The sequence below is a fragment of the Rutidosis leptorrhynchoides genome, chromosome 3 (genome assembly GCF_046630445.1).
Source record: "Rutidosis leptorrhynchoides isolate AG116_Rl617_1_P2 chromosome 3, CSIRO_AGI_Rlap_v1, whole genome shotgun sequence".
Taxonomy (NCBI): domain Eukaryota; kingdom Viridiplantae; phylum Streptophyta; class Magnoliopsida; order Asterales; family Asteraceae; genus Rutidosis; species Rutidosis leptorrhynchoides.
The window spans coordinates 532,402,780-532,425,756 of NC_092335.1; the positions used below are offsets into that span (position 1 = coordinate 532,402,780).

At 34.5% G+C, this 22,977-nt stretch overlaps 1 protein-coding gene, 2 long non-coding RNA genes and 1 pseudogene across 3 annotated transcripts; all 4 read left to right on the forward strand.

Annotated features, from left to right (window-relative positions):
- Window positions 1-259: 259 nt before the first annotated feature.
- On the forward strand, window positions 260-4,709 carry LOC139902901 (uncharacterized). Its single transcript, XR_011777792.1, has 7 exons — window positions 260-375; window positions 1,243-1,350; window positions 1,736-2,045; window positions 2,137-2,331; window positions 2,416-2,633; window positions 3,687-3,809; window positions 4,275-4,709. It is a non-coding gene; the product is annotated as an uncharacterized lncRNA (long non-coding RNA).
- A 411-nt stretch (window positions 4,710-5,120) lies between these two features.
- On the forward strand, window positions 5,121-8,862 carry LOC139901949 (uncharacterized; annotated as a pseudogene).
- Window positions 8,863-9,183: 321 nt separating this feature from the next.
- On the forward strand, window positions 9,184-15,095 carry LOC139898389 (uncharacterized). The gene is made up of 3 exons (XR_011777003.1): window positions 9,184-9,341; window positions 10,106-10,217; window positions 14,905-15,095. It is a non-coding gene; the product is annotated as an uncharacterized lncRNA (long non-coding RNA).
- A 1,225-nt stretch (window positions 15,096-16,320) lies between these two features.
- Window positions 16,321-17,110, forward strand: LOC139901950 (uncharacterized). Its single transcript, XM_071884611.1, has 2 exons — window positions 16,321-16,881; window positions 16,991-17,110. The coding sequence occupies exons 1-2, from the start codon at window positions 16,321-16,323 to the stop codon at window positions 17,108-17,110; spliced, it is 681 nt and encodes a 226-aa protein (XP_071740712.1).
- Window positions 17,111-22,977: the final 5,867 nt, after the last annotated feature.

Below are 22,977 nucleotides of genomic sequence, written 5' to 3' on the forward strand. Positions count from 1 at the left end.
AAAACTTCATGCTTTGTAAAAGATAGAGAAGAAGATTAAAACTCTGCTGTTTTATTCATTCGGTTATTGGTTATCCGACACAAAACAAGGCTAATATTACAAACTAAGAAATAAAAAAAAATAAAAAAACTGTTGAAATGGGCTTATTAATAAAGGGATGATTCTCACACACTATTTTTTAATCCTCACACACCCTTTTACCCAATTATTATGGAGGAGTTCAAGGCCGACTTATATTTTACACTTTTTACGTTTCGCCAATTTTTTCACCCAAAACCCTACTCTCCTTTTTCGATTCAATCATTTCTCACGATGACATCAATCAATTAATTAAACTGTTCGCGGCTGATGCTTTTCTTCGACGAATTAATTAAGGTACTTCTAATGCTAATTGCTTCCTGATATACTCGTAACTTTTCGAGCCGACATAGTCGAACCACCACTACCAGATTTAGGGTTATCTGTTTGATTTATCCTTATCTTTTAGATAATCTTTCTTTTGTGGTTGTTGTTATAGCTTATGGAAATGGTAACAGCACGTGTGAAATGGCTAGATCTGATAGTGATATGGGTTTGATTTAATAATAGTGATTCTCGAGTTTTTTTAGAGCCGAAAAGAATGGAGAAGAAAGGGGATGACAGTGTTTTACTATCCTTCCCAATCCGCCCAAATATGGGCGGAGAGTGTTCTTAACAAAAACATAATGTACTATCTTTCATAATCAGCTACTATCATTTCCTTTCCGCTTAAAATAAAAACGGAAGAATCACTATTATTTTTCAATCTGTTTGTTTCCTTTCCTTTCCATTCAAAATAAATCTCGAGAATGCACAGTAAGGGTTAGTGGTATTGGGCAATAGTGGTTAGTGGTATTGGGCAATAGTGGTTAGTGGTAGTTTAATAGGATAGTGCACGTTTAACTTCTTTTATTAAGGTAGTGACTATATAAATAACAATAGTCATAGTAGTAGTTTTAAGCAGAAAGTTCAAAATATAGCATTTTATGTTTATTTTCTTTCTATCTTTTGTTCTTAATTCAATTCATATGTTAAGTATAGTAAGTATGTTTCAACAATTAGTAAGAATGAAAGCAAGGGGTGGACTTGTATGTTCCAACAAACACAACTGTAAATTAAACTATGTAAATTCAATTTTACTTTTGCTATATAACAAGTAATTTAGAGTTACGAAACTAGATTATCTCATGGATCTGATCTTTTATATTCTATGTCGACTGACAGTAAAAATGAGGTACGTGAAGATTCATAGAGCAAACCTTCAATGGCGTCAGATTTCACGTCATCGATTCACATAAGCTATAATGTGAGTGTTCTTGAACTTTAAAACAGGTAAAAAAAGATAACTTCCTAATCTGCACATATATTTGTATTTGATCTGGCTTCTTTATGATATATAAAATGTTGACGTTACAACCCGAATTAGCGTCGAACTAAACGAGTAATGTAAATGTAAATGAAATAAATTTACTTCTCGAAACCCTGTCATCGTTTGCTAAAAATTCATCTGATAACGCGCTTTATTGCCTGTTAAGCATGTTGCGTTGTTTGTGAATTTGGTGTCGAGATTGTTGTTAAAAGGTTTTGAGCCGGATATAGCAAAAGTTATGATCGAAGAAAGAATGATCCCGTGCCTATCTAGCATCGTTAAGGTACTGGATCTGGACCATCCTGATGCTCCTATACTAACAGCGACCATTATTTATACTCTACACAGGTTAACGCAGACTTCCATTACGGGTGAGAAAGTGACATTATCACATGTGTCAAAGTGTTCTAGTTTGCTTAACCGCTGCGCTAAATGGTTACCTGATAGTTTGGGTTACCAATTTGGTACCGCTAAGGCTACTGCACGGAAGGCACAAGAGCAGTTCTTGTCTCACTTAAAAAAATCAGCGCCAATATGTAATTCAAAGGATATAAACAGTGGTGTAAAAATTGAAGAAAATGTGAAGGTAGTTGAGCGGGGCCCGCTTCTGAATAATGATGAAATGAGAGCGTTGACTAGACTTTTACAATTAGGACATGTAATAACTACTCAATCTATAATCTAGATGCCATGTATTATTAGTATTTTTAATAATTAATAGTTTGACGATTTTGATTTCTTTTTGTCAGGACATCGACAATAGACCTCATCTTTGTACGTTCAACCTCTTTCTCAGCTTATGCGATGATAGTTCTAGAAGGGGGCTTTTGTTTCCCTCGTAATCGAGTTGTTAAAATCAGAGACAGAAGGCACAATGAATAATTCCATGAGGCTTTGTGGTTGCTAAGAAAACGTTCTATATGTTCGATCACACATCATTCAAGGTACGATTTCCATTTAATTTTTAAATAAAATAATACTTGATTGTCATTTATAACGTAACTAGTGTTTAACCCCATGATTTATAGATTTCCCACCATTCGTACCGAGTTTGGTTCTTGAAGTTTTAATGTACTTGGTTACAAACGATTCTTCTATTGTTAAATCGTTACTTCTTCCTGAGGCATCAAATGTGAAATTACTTGAGAAAGGAAAACAGAAGGTTTTGGAAGGAGCAGAAGAACAGGATATTCCTGTAGTATCGGTTTTCAAGCTCTTTAATAGGCCGTTTGCTGATGTAGAACGGGTATGTTAGTTATGCTTTTTGCGTTTGATAAAACTGAATGATTTAGTGCTGAATGATTCATAGGTTATGAATGAAGTTAGCTTGTGAATGAAATAACCCGGTTGATAATAATTCTGAAAGAATAATGTGAATGATGTAAAATTACATTATTAACACTTGACATGAAAAAAGACTACAATATAGTTGTTTAGTAAGTGTTCTTGATATAAAAATTTAAAGAGCAGCTTCAAATTTTTTTATAACTTTTAACAGTAGGTTCGTGTGTCAAAATTTTATCACTGCCATTTACTTTATGACCCGATTAACCTGTTTTTTAGGCTAATTTATTTTAGTTTGACCGTTAATGATTAAACACAGTGTTGCAAAACTCGGAGAGTATTCAGTGAGTACTCAGTTTTTGAAACTCGGGGAGTATTCGGTCAAACTTGTAAATTCGGTCAAAACTCGGAATTACTCGAAAAATCAGTCAAAGTCAAACTTGGTTAACATCTAAGTACTCTTTAATTTTCCGAGTACTACTTAAAAATCCCGTCCGAGTACTCCTGGGTACTGATTTTTGCAACCTTGATTAGACATAAACCGAGTCCACCCATTCTACCTCTATGACCCAATTGACCGTTATCGATTAAAACATAAAACGAGTTGAAACATTAGTTAATACATTCTGTCCAAAGTGCCACCTCTAGATTTATCTGAATCGACAAGTACTAATCCAACTGTTTAAATATATAACTCTTGTTACTTGCACATATGCGAATGTTAGAGTTGGAAAAATGGACTGGTTGGGTGGGTTAGCTAGTGATACAAAGTATGTTTGGGTTGGAATCCTTCAGTTCATTATGGGTCGAGATAGTTCAGTTGGGTTGGGTTGACCCACAACTACATTTTTTTTCCCATTTTCTTAATGTTCTATAAAAAATTAATGAGATACTTATGATAGCAAAAATGTGAATTCTAAGATTTCTGGTCATAGTTAGAAACGATTGGTTGGTTTGGGTTGACTCCTATTACAATCTGGTCATATATCTGATCTTTTATGTTCTATGTTTACAGAAAATTTTACAGTAAAAATGAGGTATGTGAAGATTCATAAAGCAAACCTTCAATGGTGTCTCATTTCACGTCATCCATTCACATCAGCTATAATGTGTGACGTGTTCTTGAACTTTAAAACAGGTAAAAAAGATAACTTCTTAATCTCTACATATATTTATATTTGCTCTCCCTTGTTTATGATATATGAAATGTTGATGTTGAAACCAAATTAGCATCGAACTAAACCAGTAAAACATATCACGTGTACTTGCACAATATAACAAGGAAGTTTTGTGTTGGGTGGGTTAGCTAGTCATACAAAGTTGGTTTGGGTTGGAATTGGCCATTTCATTATGTGTCGATAATGATCGGTTGGGTTGGGTTGGGTTGGTTGACACACAACTACATTTTTTTCCATTTACTTAATGTTCTATAAAATAATTAATGAGATACTTATGATAGCAAAAACAATAATGCTAAAAATCGGGTGTAGACACCTGTGTAGACACCTGTGCCGTCATATTACGTTTTTAATCAATAAAATTGAAATATTCATCTTCTATCGATTTCGATTTCTTTATGGTATCTAATGTTACGTTTTTTTAGGTTTCTAGTGTTGGAAGTGCAAATCCGGTACGGTACCAAGGAAGGCGGAGCTTGAAGTTAGAAGGTTCGTTGGAGATACGGGGTTTGTTGAACAAGTTTTCGCTGGGTGGATGCTGTATTTAAAAGACCTGTGGTTTTAATTTAATTTTTGTTCTATGTTTTTATATTATTCCTTTTTATGTGTATTTAAATTTACCGAAAGATTAGAGTTAAGGGTCATACAATATATTATTGGGAAGAAGCAAAGTCAAAGTCTGGTGGTGGTGTTGCTGCTCGTTGTGGGAACTATGATGATGAGAACTCTGATTAGTTCTAAGTGGTTAGTTGAAGTCTTTTGTGGTCATTTGTGGTCGGAAACATGAATGATGTTTGAACTTTTGATGTTTAGATTTGTTAGACTTGTTTTAATTTAATTTATATTCTATGTTTTTTATATTATTCCTTTTTATGTTTGTATTATTACTTTATTAGTAATCTTTGTTGATTGATATCTTGAAAATGATTTATATCTCAGTTGTAAGTTACTTGTAAGTTGCATTCTGGTAAAACAAAAAACAACAATGACCTTGTGGTAGAGTGTATACAAATAACAATTTGATTGTGATCATTCAATGTCATAAGATTAGTTGTAAAAACACATAAATATGGTAGAGTGTATACTTCCTAATTATACAATATACAATAGCTAAGTAAACTTTGAATAACAAAGTTAACTTTGAATAACTGAGTGATGACAACCCGTTTGTTATACCTGAGAGGAACCAACACTACACAGTTAGATTCAAACGTACAATTGGCAGGGTTGTCAATGTTACAACTCCAGCCAATTATTTCCATGTTCCTCGTATGCAGGTGAGTTTACTTTAGTAGGTTCAATAAAAGGTTTTACATTGTAGGTGGAAATGTCAACTTGCGTTGTCTTACATCAAATGGGTTGATTAGAAAACGAAGCAATTGTATGGGTTAAACTAGTTGATGGCTAGTTGGCTACCTAAAGTTCAAAATCGTTAAGGTTCTTACTGTAATAATAGCTGCTATTTGCGATCATTAGTTAACAAAGTCGACATTTTTTTAAAAAGTTAATAATAAATATATGCAGGCCAACACAAAAAGTTAAAATTTGTTTGAGTTTGATGATGTTCAAGGTCACCCTGGCTTTCACAAACAAGGCACTAGATTTAAGCGGCTAGCTGATCAAGGACCATAGTGGACACTCAGATCTCGAAGAGGGAATTAAACGTTTAGTTTTATGCTCTGGAAAGGTTCGTCATGTAAATGACCCATGAAGTCTTTCTTATAAAAAGAGGGTATTTGGCTGTGCATAATGAGCTAACTTTTTTGTTCATTAAGGTAAAAAATTCAAGTAATTAGTTTTATATAGGCCACATCAAAACTGGTCAATTAATTATGCCAAAAACATGACTGTATATTTGCCTCTCTTTTTACCTCAACAAACAATAAGACTTTATATTCACCTTTTTATTGTTAATAATACCTATAAGTTGATACAATTGTTGGAATCATACATAATTAGTTCTTATACGATTTTGTGAACAATTGATAGCATTTTTGTTGTTTTGGCATTACAGTTGTAGACTTGTAGTTATTGTAATGAGACTGTGCATTTTGCAGATTTATTATAAACTTGATGAAAAGCAGAGGTCAACCCAAGTCAAAGATGTAGCAATCTGTCGTACAGCGTGAACTCAAACGTTATCCAAGTAAACACTCGGACACTCATATTAACATGAATGTTAGATTTGGAAAGATGGGCTGGTTGGGTGGGTTACCTAGTGATACAAAGTACGTTTGGGTTGGAAACAGTCAGTTCATTATGTGTCATATGGGTCGGTTGGGTTGGGTTGGGTTGACCCAAAACTACATTTTTTCTACCATTTTCTTAATGTTCTATAAATTAAATTAATGAGATACTTATGATATCAAAAACAATAATGCTAAAAAATGAATCTGACTCATTTAAATGATCTTGGAGATTTGTATGCATTAAAAATGTGAATTTTAAAAATTCTGGTCACAGTTAGAACCAATTGGTTGGTTTTGGGTTGACTCCTATTACTTCTTGTCCAAATTTTGATTTAACTTTAAACACTAGGTTGGCCATTGGTGTGTCAAAATTGATATAAAACTCATCACTCTCAGTAACTTTATGACCCAATTGGCCTGTTTTTTAGGCTAAAATTATTTTAGTTTGACCGTTAGCGATTAAACACAGTGTTGCAAAACTCGGAGAGTATTTAGTTTTTGAAACTGGGGGAGAAATCGGAACGTACACGGTCAAACTCAGAAAATGGTTCAAAACTCGGGACTACTCGAAAAATCAGTCAAGGTCAAACTTGGTCAACATCCGAGTATTCCCTGATTCCCCGAGTACTGCTTAAAAAGTCCCGACCGAGTACTACAGAGTACCGATTTTTGCAACCTTGATTAGACATAAACCGAGTCCACCCATTAGTTAGTAAATTCAGTCCAAAGTTCTACCTCTAGATTTCCCTAAATTGTTAATTACTAACCAACATATTTATTACTACACAACTCTTGTTACTTGCACATATTCAATGGAATTTTCAGATGCCGAGGTCGTTTGGTGCCAGGAAGAACCGATGAATGTGGAAGCTTACAGTTACATTGCCCCTCGTCTTGCAACCGCTGTGAAAGTACTCGATAGAGGTAATTTAGACAACATCAAATACGTGGACCGGGCCTCATCTGCTGCTACAGTAATCGGTTTCTACACTGCTCACGGGAAAGAACAGTCTCAGCTAGAGCCACTTTTTCGGTTTCTGTATTTTGGTTTCAAGTTTAGACTGTTGGCTCATCTACCATCCTTGAGTGGTGTGTGTGATAAACTGATCAGAAATGAGTGTTTCCTAAGATTTAATGTAAACACAAATATTTTTACTTTTCTAGCAAATTAAAAGCATAACTCCACTTGTTCATACTTTATTGTTTGCGTAAGTGTTGACCTCATTGTTTACTTCATTGTTGAGTTCAGTGTTGACTTTATTGTTGTGCATTCACTTCTCTATTGCTATCAAATGTGACGATCACTTTCGTTTGTAAATCTAAACAGCCATGAATTTAAGTACGTATGTATGAGATTTAAGTTAAGGTTTTGAGATTTAAGAATGTTTTATGTTTGAATTTAAAGTTTCTGTGTTTCATCTTAGTAAAGTATATCATCATAGCAATAGAAATTAATGACAAAGAAATGATTTATATAAGTTTCTGCTTAACTATTTAATTTGAGGATACTTTTGACAACAACATTTTATTTTGTCTTACGTGTCATTAACTTATTTTCGCTGTCATATGGTACCATTTTTTAAAAACACCATCACCTCTCGTGTTAATCTAGATCACTCAGTGGCGGAAGCAGGATTTTTCTTCACCGGGGGCGAAATTTTTTTTAAAACCGTAGCAATTTTTTTGGGCAAAATACGGAGTTTTTGGGACAAAAATTGGAGGTTTTTAGGCAAAATTTTGAGGTTTGTGGATAAAATTTGAAGGTTTGTGGGCAAAATTTGAAGGTTTTGGGGTAAAATTTAGAGAATTGTGGGCAAAATTTGAAGGTTTTGAGGCAAAATATGTAGGTTTTGGGGCAAATGGCTTTTGGGTTTGGGGCAAAATGAAAAAAATCCAAATTTTTACACTAAAATTTCGAAATCGACTGGGGGCGGGCGCCCCCCTGCCCCCCCTCTAAATTCGCCCCTGCACATTGGTTGCTAAAATATACTGTAGTAGAAATTAAGATAACTTCGATAAATTTTATATTTGAATGAGCTTTCTTAAATTCTTAATATTTCAGTGGTTTTTGGTCATTTTCCCCATTACTTAAAAAAGTTGCAAATTATAAGGCACCTATATTTAAAAAACAATTTATGCAACACATTTAATTCCTTATTGTTGGACTCTTGGTGATATAAGAATAATCAAGCTGGTATTGCGACGGAGAAGCTCCAGCTCTTTTATGAACGATTTAAACGACTGTCATAGCTCTTTTGGATTTTAGTGTTTCGGTTTCGTTCTTTAGGTTTGTTTGTGTTTTGTTTGCATTGTAGTCCGTTTTCGGATTTGTTGTTTGGCATATCACGTCTAGTTGCGCTTTAGTTTTAGTGGTTTGTAATTCATGTTTGGTTTGGTGGCGTCTCGGGCTGCTTTGTATCTCTATTTTTCTTTTTTTCTTTTTTTATGATGAAAGGTTCTTTCATTTATAGCTATATCTTTTGTTTTTTTTTTTTTTTTTTTTTTTAGAAATTGGTTTTTGTAGCAGTTGTGTACTTCGCTTGGCTAAGAAAGAAATGTCCGGATGTATAAGAAGACTTCGGTAAGTGTGCAAGGGTTGGATGAGATTATTGTATCAAAAGTTCGGTTGAAGTTGTTGTATATGCGATTTAAAGATTCTCATCGCGTGCAGCAGATGCGTTTGTAGTGGCGCATCTCGTAGTCCTTGTTTGGTTTTGACTTTGTGTTTGGCTGGTGTAGTGTGGCTGTTGCCCGTGGTTTGTATTTGTACGTTTTTGTTGATTCCTTAATAAAATTCATCGGGGCTTTATCCCCTTTAACCTAAAATAAAGTCAAGCTTACAAAAATAGTAATAATAATGTTAAAGATCAGGCTATTTTATTACCTTATGTAATACATTATACCATTACAAACATTTCACAAATACTTTCCGCGGCAACGTGCGGGCTTGATCCCACTCGTTCTCAATAATCTCCATTTAAATAATCAAGCGATTTGCCTAACATGAATAGGCCTTATGTTCTCGGCTGAGTTAAATCAGACTATGTATCCAAGTATCCAGTTATGGGGCATATATGGGTCGACCCATTTTTGTGGTTCAAATATAGATCTTGACTACAACATAAAATCTGATGCATGAGCTGACTTTTCATACCAATATAAATCAACATACCAAACCCTATCTGGATCTCCTCTCATATCTTCTTTTACACTCACAGCCGCACACCACTTAACCACTTTCAAAATCTGAACAAAGTATTTCACAAAATCTGAATATCGACAAGTCACTGTTTCAAGGACAAGGTTCGATATTCGCTTATTTTTTTACATTTGTTTTTCTGTAGTTTTGAATCTGAATTTAGTAAGTTTCTTTCTAAGATTGAAGTTTAATTTTTTCGAAATAAAAAAAATGATTCTAGTATGTCGTTACTCGTTATTATCAGTTCATTCCTAGCTTCGGGTAATTTAGTAATTTAATGTTTTTAGATACTCCAATTCCTTGGTAAATTTTACCAACAAAGAGCATAACAGATTTAAATTTATTGGATTTTAATTCCATTAAATTCCATTTCTTCGATACATGTCATTCCATCCGAAAAAAATTCCACCAATCAAACGCGGCCTAAGGTTCATTAGTAGAGAAGAAAATGGGTTAGTTGTTGGCTAAAATAAAGGCACGTGGTAAATGTTTACAAGCAGTTAGTTTTAAATTGGTTATTACTATTAGTAAGTCTTTTAGAATTTGTTTGTTAGTGCCTAGGTGTAGTTTATTAGTTTTTGTTTGAAATGGGATTCTAGAGTTATTGGTACTGGGCAATAGTGGTTAGTGGTAGTTTAATAGGATAGTGCATGTTTAACTTTTTTTTATTAAGGAAATGGCTATATAAATAGCAATAGTCGCAGTAGTAGTGTTAAGTAGAAAGTTCAAAATGTAGCATTTTTTGTTTATTTGCTCTCTATATTTTGATCTTATAACAAATAATTAAACTTCATAACAAATAATTTAGAGTTACGAAACTACATTGTCTCATAGATTCTGTATTCTATGTCGATTGAAATTTTTACAGTAAAAATGAGGTATACGAAGACTTATAAAGCAAACCTTCAATGGCGCCTGATTTCGCGTCATCCATTCCCATAAGCTATAGTGCGACGAAGTGTTCTTGAACTTTAAAACAGGTAAATAAGATACTCTATATAAGATAACCTTTTAATCTGCACATTTATTTATATTTGTTCTTGCTCTTTTTTATGCAAGATATATGAGATCTTGATGTTGATTTGTATGACGCTGTATAGTTATCAACTTAAAGTCACTTACTTATTCACTTTGTTGATTTTCTGAATTTGTTTTCGATCAATTTTTCTTCTTTTGTTTTTAAAAAAATAAGTTTATAGAGAATACTCCGATATTACATTTTACTAATAACAAGAGTGAATAGTGCTGTCTAATTGGCCGCGTTACTATTCTCTCCCCAATTTTTTTTTCCCTTTTTACGAACTTTAGTTTCTCCACAATTAATCTATATACAAAACTTAAATTGGGCAACACTAAATTAAGGAAATATACTTTAGTTTCTCCACAATATATATACAACACTTAAATTTGGGCAACACTAAATTAAAGCAATATATATTTACAGGGAACGAGGGGGTGCTAAACGATCTTTGTTTTTTATATTTGTGTATTATGAAAATTGACTTTTGTTTAAGGGTTATTCTTTTGTGTAAGTATATTTTTAAAGCCTGAATTACGTGAGTTTGATTTGTTAAATTACACAAGATTAAATTATGCGAATTATTTTTGTAATATTTGCGCAGCGGAGCGCGCTAACCATTCTTTTTGTTTACTGTCATTTTAGATAGACGATATAACCAATATAATTTTTTTCCTTTTTCACTAAAAATTCTCGTAGGACCCTTTTTATATTATTTTTTTAAACCATGTTGTAACGACCCGACTTTCTCGACTTGCTTTTGTGCCTTGTGTTTTAGCGAAACTGCGTATTTGTGCGTACTGTGCTACTTTATACTCTGGAATCTTTATACACATGGCTTACTTTCATTTATGTGTTAAAACGTGCCTTTAAGTACGTAGGATACTTAACTTGATCACCGGAAACCTTTATGACCGTTAGTGTCACTTGACGTTACGAACAAACTGCGTACTGCGTACACGTTTAACTTTTGTCGTAATCGGAATATTATGACTACGAAATCTTAATTATTATTTTATAATAATAATTACTTGGGTTTATGGATGCTTAATTACGCGTAGTAATTTACTTATGCTTACTAGTTAGTCTTGTTGAACTTTCTACCTTGTTGGGCCTTAGCCCACCCTACACTAGTTAGTGGACTATTTAATCAGCCCAATTATTATTAGCTAGTGACCCATTAATATGTAAGACAAATGCCCATTTATTAGAGGGAACATGCTAGCATTTATATCAAGTATTATCCTTAATGTTGCATGAGATTCTAACATAAGCACCAACTTTAGACAACCATTAACCAAAAAGCAAACTTTTGTCCCCCTTGTCCCCCCTCCAAATTCACGGCCCAAACCCCCTCCCCTTACCCCATTCACCTATAAATACTAGCCTTATTTCATTCATTTTACGCTTGCTTTCATTTGTAATTCACACACACTCACTCTCTAATTCTCTCTAGTTCTTTCTCTCTCTAAAAGTGTAAGTATTTTGAACTTTTCTTCTTCTTCTCCTTCTCATCATCACGAAATCATCATCATCATCATGGGTCTAGCTTTTTAGCTTGATTACATCTTGTAGATTCAAACATGGATTTGAATCTTTCAAGAACATGGAAGATTCAAGCTTTCTAGCTTTGAATCTTCACCCACTTTGTAGATCTATATTTTTTTAACTTTAATCTTGTTATTTTGTTTTAAAGATTCAAACTTGTGTTTGTAATCTTCATATAACTTAAAGATCTAAGCTTTATGCTTCAAGATCTTCAAGAACAATCAAGATGCAAGCTTTCTAGCTTGGATCTTCATATCTTTTGTTGGATCTAAGTTTTCTAACTTATGATCTCATTATTTTGTTATAAAGATCAAAACTTGTGTTTATGGTCTTCATATAACTTAAAGATCTAAACTTTATGCTTCAAGTTCTTCAAGAACACTAAAGGTTCAAGCTTTCTAGCTTTGTGACCTTACAACTTGTGTGCAAGGGATCCAAGCTCTCTAGCTTAGGGTTCCATCAATTCATTTGACTTAGATTATGTTCATACTTGCTTGATTTAAATAAAGTTTGTAGCTTTAGTTGTAAATATAACTTGTAACTGTGTTAAGACTAAGGATTTGATGTAACCTTGGTTCATCATCCATCTAAGACTCTTAAATGAGTTGTGTTCTTACTTGGTCTTAACATATTGTGTTGATGGTAGAATCTTGGTCAAGGTGATGCTAACCCATCAACGAGTTGTACACTTAGCTACAAGCATCAAGGATGAGAACCGTGATGAGCATCAAGCACTAAGAACCCCACCGGAGCACCTTGCTTACTGTTTTTGGGATCTGATCAGACCACCTGGGCTACTGGAAAGTTAATTTTCAGTTAGTTCGGTTCGAGTAGATGATTTTCCGTTTAGACCTCATCTTAATCCGAGTTACGGTTTAGGATTTATGTCCTTTCGAAAGTCATTACACCCTATTAACGTTGTGCTGAAATTTCTGACCTACTCGCACTTAAACCGTCGCCACGGTCAAACAAAGACGAGTTTGGCTCTGGAAATTGGTCAGCAACTAGGGGACTCATATACGGAGCCATAGCCACTGATTACACGTCTTTTCGATTTACGTAGAGGTGGTAGCAGCTGACCGAAGTCAGCCTATTGTTTCGATCTCTATTCTTGTCAAACTTACTTAGCTTTTATGATGATGAACGATGATGATGACACTTAAACTTATTTTATGCACTACTAGAACTTATGAGGATAACATACTGACCTAGTAACCTTTGACTTAGGTTGACGACCTTTCGGACCGACTTACTACTTGCGTACTTTCATTATCGACTTTACCGCTCTTATCACTGTGAGTTATAGCATCCCTTTTTACTTTAACTATTTTGGGACTGAGAATACATGCGCTTTTTACGTTTTACATACTAGGCACGAGTACTTAAACTTTATATATGTGTGGGTTATACAACGGCATAAACTTTCCCCTTAGCTCGGTAACGTTTAGTCATTGGTTTATGAACCGGTGAACGTGAATCTTAGATATGGATCCATATGATTTGACACCCCTACTCGGGCTAGTCGCGCTAGCATTTAACGGGTGTTTAATACTTCGTAATCATACGCACTCGCCAAGTGTACTTTTAGGGGGTTATAAACGTTAAGTTAGTTGTCAAGTGCCCACGGTTAAGCATATACTTTTCATACTGTTTTGGAACACTGAAATCTCGTGGCCTACCTTACATTATTGTTACAACTTAAACTATAGCTCACCAACATTATTGTTGACGTTTTTAAGCATGTTTTCTCAGGTGCTTAGAGGTTTGTTGCTTACGCTGTTTAGACTTGCTGTATTGGTGTTTAAACTTGCTGTTAAGGACCTGCTGTGCTAGAATTCCGCTGCATAATCTTAGAGATGTCTCAATCATGGAACTTTTCTTTTGCATTTGTAGTTTATGTTATTTTCAAATAATGACTTTGTAACGACCTTTGTTTCACGTTATCTTTTGTAAACGTTATCTTTTATGAATGCAAAACTGGTTTTCAAATAGCATGTAGTACTTGACCGTGTAAAGATCATGTTGTTGATGAATTGTACACGATGGTTTTGTACGGGGCGTCACATTTGGTATCAGAGCATTGGTTGTAGGGAATTAGGTTGCATTAGTGAGTCTAGACCGGACCGAGTAGGATTCACTAATAGGACTAATCTACAACTTGCTAGTTTACTTGTTTCTGCGGAACTTACTGCATGCTGCTGCTTACTTTTACTGCTATATGACGTATACTGCTACTTGATATACGGATGGACTTGCAACCGTACAGATGCATGTGCAACCGTACGGATGTAAATCAGTGATGCATTGTTGTGTAATTTAGCCGTTTCGTAGCCGTTATGCTGTCCGCGTGACTTATGATGATCAAGATGTAAATTCTGAAAATGCACAAGTGTTAAGTAGAATTTTTAGCAGCGCTTTTTAATACCGATTTACTGTATTGTGTTGTTTTGAGCTAACGGACAGAAACTAACTTGATTTGCCTTATGTTCATGTGATAAGGATAAGGAAGCCGCTCAGTGATAGATTATCTGAGCTAGTTGCTGGTATTCGATGAGTGAGTCTATCCCCGGATAGAGTATTAAGTAGCTGACACGCTACTTGTTCAGACTCTTTACTCTTATGTTTATATCCTGTATGAATACCATGTGTTGTTAGATATTGCCATGCTAGTTAGGAAGATTGCATGACTGATTATCTGTAATCTTATGTGCGCACTATTAATTAGACACCAACCGAGGCGGCAAGGTTGGGAACCCACTGAGGCGGCAAGGTAGGGTTTGTGTGAGGTCGACCGTGGTAGCCTGGTCGGTTTATGATGTTACTGATTGTTCAGTATAGCATAGAAGGACGCATGTGTTGCGTCTGGACGGTTAGGCAGTGGATTCAATAAAGCGGACTATCGGTAGACTGTAGCCTGATCAGCTAAGTCGTGTGCTCGTACAAGCCGTCGATCCTCATATTGTCAGTTGTTGTTTTATGCTAGTTCAGGACGTTAGCATATATGTGACCCTTGCATGTTCAGTTGTGTATGGTTGGTCTTTTAGATTGTATTCATTCACTTAGCAGTTGTGCTAATTTCCCTCACATTTTCACCCTTGCAGGTTTAGGTACTGCTGAATAGGATAGGTGTTGCGGACGGGTTAGAAGACATGTTTGACTATGTGTTGACTCTGTTGTTTTCTATTTTGTAATGTTTTATGTAACACCGACGTTTTGGAATGTTGTAATAATGTTAACTAAGATGATTTAATTAACTATAGTTTGTAAACGTTAATTAGGGTTAATTTGATAATTATAAGTACTTCCGTTGTGTTTTAAAAAAAAATCAGGGTGTTACACTTGACTAAACTTATGTAGACTGGTCATCAAACACATCTACATATGGTTAATAAGACCGGTTAGGAGCTCTAATCGGCAGGTGCTAGATCTGTTCAAAACTGGTCTAATTCTACAAACAAAACCGGTCCTTTTTGTTGTGATTACAATAACAAATGTTTATTCATTTTTTTTCTTGCAACATGCTTGAATCTATATATAAAAATTTCAGCAGTACATTTTTTTTAACAAAACAATAGTTTTATTAATAATACAGATAAGAGAATTACGATATAATTCCATTGTCTGCAGATACACATCGTGATTAAGAGTAAGCCATTTTAGTTTAAAGTCAATTTACCACTAATTCTACTTGAACAAGAACTACATAAAAGATAACTTCAAAAGCCTTCCACTTGAATCTCCATTGACTTTCTGGTTGATTCTCCGCTCGATTGTTATTCTGATTTTTTGTTGGCATAAGTAATTAGCTCCAAATATCATATTAAATAAAATGTTCATGATACCAAATATTGCGTTGCCCTGTTACTTAGGTAAGTAGATTAGGAAGTCAAAATTAAAGCGTTAATGATTTATCGGATACAACAGTACAAGATATGCACACACAAAAAACATCATCATACCTGATTTGCAGAACTCGGTTCATCATTTTCTTCCCTACTTATTACAAGGTCTGCAATGAGTTAAAGCCTTTAAATAAACTGTCTCTATAAAATATTGATTTCTATGCTAAAAGATCATGTATATTAAACAGATAACACAGATACTATTCCGTACTATATAAAAATGAAGTTTTAACATGAAGTAATTATCTAAGAGATGTGCTCTTAAATCATGAATGAGCATATTTTGCATTTCAATCCATACGAGAAGATTGCTTCACTTTATTGATCATTGGTCGAATAGATTTTGGATTGCTACTTTGCTAAGGTACAATTCTAATCAAAAACTTATACTTATCATCAATGTTTACGCCCCTCAAAGTGAGCAAGACAAGCTCTTTGTATGGAATCAAATTGGAATTATGTCCAATCAATGGTCTGGGCCCTTATGTATTTTAGGTGACTTCAATTCAGTTTGTAATGAAGAGGAGAGGTTTCGAGAGGCCATTAGTCCGATTGAATTGTTAAACTTCAATAACTTCATTTTATCGGCTAATTTGATTGACCAACCTATTAGTAATGACGAATTCATATGGGAGGGTCCCGAAGGAAAAAAAAAAATCACGAATAGATAGAGTGTTGGTAAATTCTTTATGGCTTCAGTTTTTTCCGGATTTAATATTGCAAGCAGGGGATCCAAAAACCTCGGATCATAAACCAATTATTTGGGGTAAAAAGTTGCAAGATTGGGGTCCTAAACCATTCCGGTTTAACAATTCTTGGTTGGAGCAAATCGGTTTTTTGGACATGTGGTGTCATGTATGGTCTTCTTTGTCCCAAGAAGGTTGGGGTGCTCTTGTATTGATGAAGAATCTTCAGTCCCTCAAAGGCGAATTAAGAAACTGGAAAAAGCAACAACTGCAAATTTCTCATTCTGCTCTCAAACAATGTGAGTCTGAGATCAAACAAATCAAAGAGAAGTACAAATTTCGTGATCTAAATGCGTCTGAAATCGCTCAACTTGTTTTATGTAAAAATCGAAAAAAACAATTGTCTTTAAAAGATGAAGCGAAGAAGAGGTTACATTCTAGAATTAAATGGTTAAAACTTGGTGATAAGAACACAAAGTTTATCCATTTGGTATCTCGGATCAAACATCAATCGAATCTTATTTCTGGAATGGAAATCGATGGCCTGTGGGTTGAAAATCCCCTTTCTGTTAAGAACTTTCGCTGTAAATTATTTCCAGGCTTTATTTTCTCCTCCACAGGCCCTTCTACAACCTACTGCTTTTTGGGATGAGATTAGTCTGGCGAAGTTGACAGCCCAACAGGCTAATTCCAAGTCCTATTCGATGAAAATGAAATAAGTAAGGTTGTTTTGATGGAAATAAAACACCGGGCCCGGACAGATTCTCTGAAGTTTTTCAAAAAGGCTTGGCATTTTTTAGAAGATAATATCCTCGAAGTTTTTTCTCAATTCTATTCTCGCGCCTCATTCCCGAAAGGGTTGAACTCCTCATTCATCGTTCTTATTCCTAAATCAAATTCTATAAGAAAAATCGAACATATGCGTCCCATTAGCCTTATCATTGCACCGTATAAAATTATTGCTAAAACTTTAGCTAATCGGATGAAGTTGGTTATTTCGTTTCTTGTTAGCAATAATCAAAACGGTTTCGTTCCTTCTAGAGAGTCACTGGATGGTGTTATGTAAGTAAATGAGGTGGTGAATTTGGAAAAAAAATCGAAAAAGCCAATTATTCTTCTTAAACTTGATTTTTTAAAGGCGTATGATAGTGTTTCTCATGAATTCCTTTTGGAAGTTTTAGTGCATATGGGGTTCGGGTCTCGTTTTATAGCATGGATAAAATGTTGCATTTCCAATGTTAATTTCTCGGTCCTTCTAAATGGTTCCCCATCAAGCGAAGGTGTCATATTTCGAGGCTTAAGACAAGGTGACCCACTTTCATCTTTTTTATTTATTCTCGTCACCGAGGTTTTTAGTAAATTATTATCCAACGACCTTGCAAATGGTAGTCTTCAAGGGTTCAAAGTTAATAATAACTTGAGAGTTAACCACTCTCAATTTGGGACGATACCATCCTTTTTGTACACCCCTCATTCCAAGAACTTTCGCGTATCAAAGAGATACTTTCGTTGTTTTCTCAATTGTCGGGCCTCAAGATCAATCAAACAAAGACAAAATTATACGGAGTTCATATTTCAAAGGGTGATTTAAGATCTTTTGCCGACTTCATGGGGTGTGAAGTTGGTTCTTTTCCCTTATAATATTTGGGTATTCCTATCGGGTTCGCAAGCAATTGGGTGGCTATGTGGGACTCTATTATTTTGAAATTCAAACGAAGATTGGCCGGGTGGAAAGGTAGATGTATGTCATTCGGAGGTAGGCTTGTAATGGTCAAAGCGGTCCTCTCAAGCTTTCCTTTACATTTTATGGCAATTTATAAAGCTCCTTCATCGGTGATTAAACGTCTAGAAAGTTTTCGAAGGAATTTTCTTTGGGGCGGTGATTCGGAGGTAGGAATTTTGTTTGGACTCCATCGGCAACAGGGACCTTTTGTAACATCCCGCCTTTTTTCATTTACTTTCCGTTTGTTCATTTTAAAGTCCGTTATATGTTTAAAACATCTCCCGTTGATACGCGTTTTAAATTATCTCGTTTAGGTAATTCACGCACCCGAACGAAAGTTGAGGGACTAAACTTGACATGGGATCAAACCCTTGACTAGGTCAAAGGGTCAAACCCCTTTCATCCATTCATTTTCATCCTCATCTTTTACTACTTCCTTTTTTCTCTCAAATAACATCAACAAGAATCATCATCCAAATCCGAGCTAGCGGGTGTTTTGCAAAACAAATTACATTTTTGGGATCCTTGCAACTTCCTCTTCGATTCCATACCAATTTCATTACATTTGGGTAACTTTCTAAAATCACTAGATTTTGTGTTCTTGATGTTTTTAACTTATAAAATTGTTAGTTAGTGTCTATGGCTCAAGTCTAACATGAATATATGATTTATATGCTCGATCTCGTTGTTTTAGTGTAACTAGCATGAACATGAATAGTGTGTGCTTGATTTTGAGTTTCGGATGATTTAATGTTGTTGTTATGATAAAGTGCAAGTATAAAATGTGTTCCTAGTATCACTAGCTTCAATTTGATGTGTTGGTTGCTTTAGAAAACTTCATGAACTTGATTAGTGATTTTGGTGAAATTGAGTTAGGGTTTGATGAACGTGAAATGGACTTTTGATGCTTGGAATGACATAAAATGTTATTAGTAAGTATTAGGTTGTATTGTATGCTTGATTACCTTCGAGACGGCATATCATTCATGTAAATTGGTTGCCGAATCATTGATTTGCATTTATGAACTTGAATGCATTAAATGATTGAACATTCAATGTGATTTTGGTTGTTGTAAAGGTAAATGTGATTAATGAAATGTGTTTAGATGTTTTCCTCGTCAAAATACCTTTCCGATGATATAAGATACATGTTTTGGTTGTTTGCGGATCATAAAATGTGTTAGTTTAGTTTTTGGTTCGTGCACTTAGAAGTTTTCTGCATCAGACTTGAATACCAATCTGGACGCCGTCCAGATCCTTGGACGCCGTCCCAGATTTCAAAGCTGGACGCCGTCCAGATATTTGGACGCCGTCCCAGCCTTCAAAACTGGACGCCGTCCAGATACACTGGCAGGCTTCTGTCTTCGTTGGTCATTTTACGGAAAATGTTTGCTATGCTATGGACCTCCGATTCACATGTAACTTGTTCTAACATGCTCATATATGATTAAAAACCTCAGAAAAATAGTTCGGGACCCGACCCGAACGTGTTGACTTTTTCGTTGACTTTGACCCGACCTAAGTTGACTTTTAATCAAACTTAACCAAATGTTTGTGCAATCGTTCTAACATGCTTTTATACTTGCACCTTGCATGAAACATGACAATTTTATTCACATGCTATTATGATCGAGTCTTAACGAGCCATAGGACTAATTGAACACTTTGACCTATCGTGTTTACCGATATTGATATAAACCTATTTGTTTAGGTCAAGACTAGCATTGTTCTTTGCACACATTACTTGTTGAAGTACTTATTACTCGTGCACACAAGGTGAGATCATAGTCCCACTTTTACTCTTTTGCACTTACATTTGGGATGAGAAAACATAAACGTTTCTTTTTACTAAGTGAACACAAGTACAGGAAAACAAACATTCTACATACGAGTTTGAACAAAAATCCTCAATTCGATTATCATTAGTTACACTTGCCGGGTGTAAGCGAGAACTTATGTTATATGGCCATATGGGTTTGACAAACCCTCATTCAAACGGTTCGCTACCGTTTACGAATGAAATATATTTTCGAGAAACAGTGTATGTTCTAACACTATTGTGATGGGGTTCTATGGAAGGAATGTTAAGCATTAATAATTGGGTGCTCGTGAAACAAACTTTTGGAATGTATTACTATTATATCATTGTTGCAAATCTTGTGGTTCACTTGTACTTACTTACTCAAACCTATGATTTCACCAACGTTTTCGTTGACAGATTTCTATGTTTTTCTCAGGTCCTTGAACATTTGTGTGATACATGCTTCCGCTCATTACTTTTGATACTTGCTTGGATGTCGAGTAAACATGCATACGTGGAGCGTCTTTTGGCTACTTTCATTTGTGTCGCATATGTTTAAATTGTACTTTAAACTTTGTTATGTAGCTAGTTATCGAACTACCTTGTAAACCTTGAAACATCTTTACTTTTGAAATGAATGCGACATACTTTTGGTCAAACATTGTTTTAAAGACTGATGTTATGAGAGGTGTATATAAAATAGCTTTATATTTTACAAGGAAATACTATTAAATACGATACAATTTTACACAAGATATTTATTTATTTATAGAATGGATATACATAAACCTTGCTACAACACTTATAGGCAGTGTACCTAATCGTACAGTAGCGTAGTTTTTAGTAAGTCCGGTTCGTTCCACAGGGAAAATCTTTAAACAAAGCTTAACGCTATATTAGTTTACTTTTATAAAAATACAAATATATATAAGTAATATTATTATTATAAAGGGGGGTTTTTACCGTTTAATGACCGGTTTGTCGATTTTAAAACTTTAGTCGCAGTTAAAACAAAATGTAAAATATTAAATAAATAAAAGACTTAATTTAAAGCGTAAAGTAAATAACGATAATGAAATTGCGATAAATAAAAGTGCGATAAAATAAACTTGCGATAATTAAAAAGTACGATAATTAAAAGTGCAATTAAATACAATAACAATAAATAAAATGCGATAATTAGAAGTGCAATTAAATATAAAATAAAGGAAATTAAATATGAAATAAAATAATTATGCTTATTTAAACTTCCGTAATTATGATGTTTGACTTGTTGATTTTAGTTTTATGCCCATGGATTAATTGTCCTTTGTCCTGGATTATTTAATATGTCCGTCTGGTTTTTGTCCATAACAGTCCATCAGTCATAAATATAAAGTGCGAGTGTCCTCGTCAAATTATTCTTATACCCGAAGTTAAATATTCCAACTAATTGGGGACTTAAACTGTAACAAGATTTTAATACTTTGTTTAATAATTACACCAGGTTATCGACTGCGTGTAACCCAAGGTTTTAATACTCTGTTATCAATTATGCCAAGTGTCCTTGTAGATAATTTCACCCCTGTTTTAATAATTCTAGTGGCTATTAATCCATTCCCGTGTCCGGTTAAATGAACGATTATTCGTACATATACATATTCCGCCCATCGTGTCCGATCAAGTGTATATGGTTATTTATAGGGACGTCCAATTGTGAATCTTTATATTAAAATTAACAAACTATCATTTAGTTAAACAAATATAAAGCCCATTAATAGCCCATAGTCTAATTTCCACAAGTGTCGTTCTTTTGTCCAAACCCCAATTATGGTACAAAGCCCAATTACCCAATTTTAGTAATTAGCCCAACATCATGATTACTTCGTTTTAAATAAGCATAATAATAACTTAGCTACGAGACATTAATGTAAAAAGGTTGAACATAACTTACAATGATTAAAAAGAGCGTAGCGTTACACGGACAGAATTTCGACTTACACCCTTACAACATTCGCTAACATACCCTTATTATTAGGATTAAAATTAAAATTAAAATTAAAATATAAATTATAAATATAAATATTACGTATAGATAGATGGATGGATATATATTGATATTAAAATTCGTCGAACTGCGTTGGCTTTTATAGGCATTTTCATTTTTTTGGGGCTCCGCGAGTCGCGGTACTTTTAGCCTTCGAACTCCGCAAGTCGCGGAGTTCGTTTTTACAGCTCATTCAGCCTTGGCTCTTTGTTTGCCGACGATTTTAAATAATAATATAATAGATATATATAATTTTTAAGAATTATTTATATATTATATTATATTCATGTGCATAGTTGACTTGTAATTTTTAGTCCGTTGCGTCGAGCGTTGAGAGTTGACTCTGGTCCCGGTTCCGGATTTTCAAACGTCCTTGCGTACAGTTTAATATCTTGTACTTTGCGTTTTGAATCTTGTACTCTTGTAATTTCGAGACGTTTCTTATCAATAATTGGAACCTCTTTGATTGTATTTTGTACTTTTGAGCTTTTTGGTTGTTTGCGTCTTCAATTCGTCGAATCTGTCTTTTGTCTTCACCTTTTAATATTTAAACGAATATCACTTGTAAATAGAACAATTGCAACTAAAAGCTTGTCTTTCTTGAGGAATAATGCTATGAAATATATGTTCGTTTTTAGCATTATCAAATATTCCCACACTTGAGCGTTGCTTGTCCTCAAGCAATATAGTCTTGAAATACTAGAATCACTTCTTTATTCTTCACACTTTGTACATCAGTGATTTCTATACGGCGGTATAAACAATGGTAGTAACGATATAGTTTACAGTCCCACATGAATATAAAATTTAGATCCATTAAGGAAATTGGATCTTTATGAAAACATTTGATCTTTTGAAAATTAAATCTAGCTTTTACCCTAGATAAGTTTTCCGGAATAACCCTTCACCGGTGTTTGCAAATTCTTTTTGTGGGTTTGGTGGGTTTCAGATTTGAAAATTTTAGCTCAAAACTTGCGGTTTTGTGTCACCCACTTGCTAACCTTGTATTAGGAAAGCAACACGTCCAGTATACTTG

Bases quoted from the DNA above. Each gene is read 5' to 3' on its own strand.
- LOC139901950 (XM_071884611.1), top strand. From the start codon at position 16,321: ATGACGAATTCATATGGGAGGGTCCCGAAGGAAAAAAAAAAATCACGA. The intron at 16,882-16,990 runs GTATCTCGGATC...AATTATTTCCAG, and splicing joins ACACAAAGTTTATCCATTTG to GCTTTATTTTCTCCTCCACA.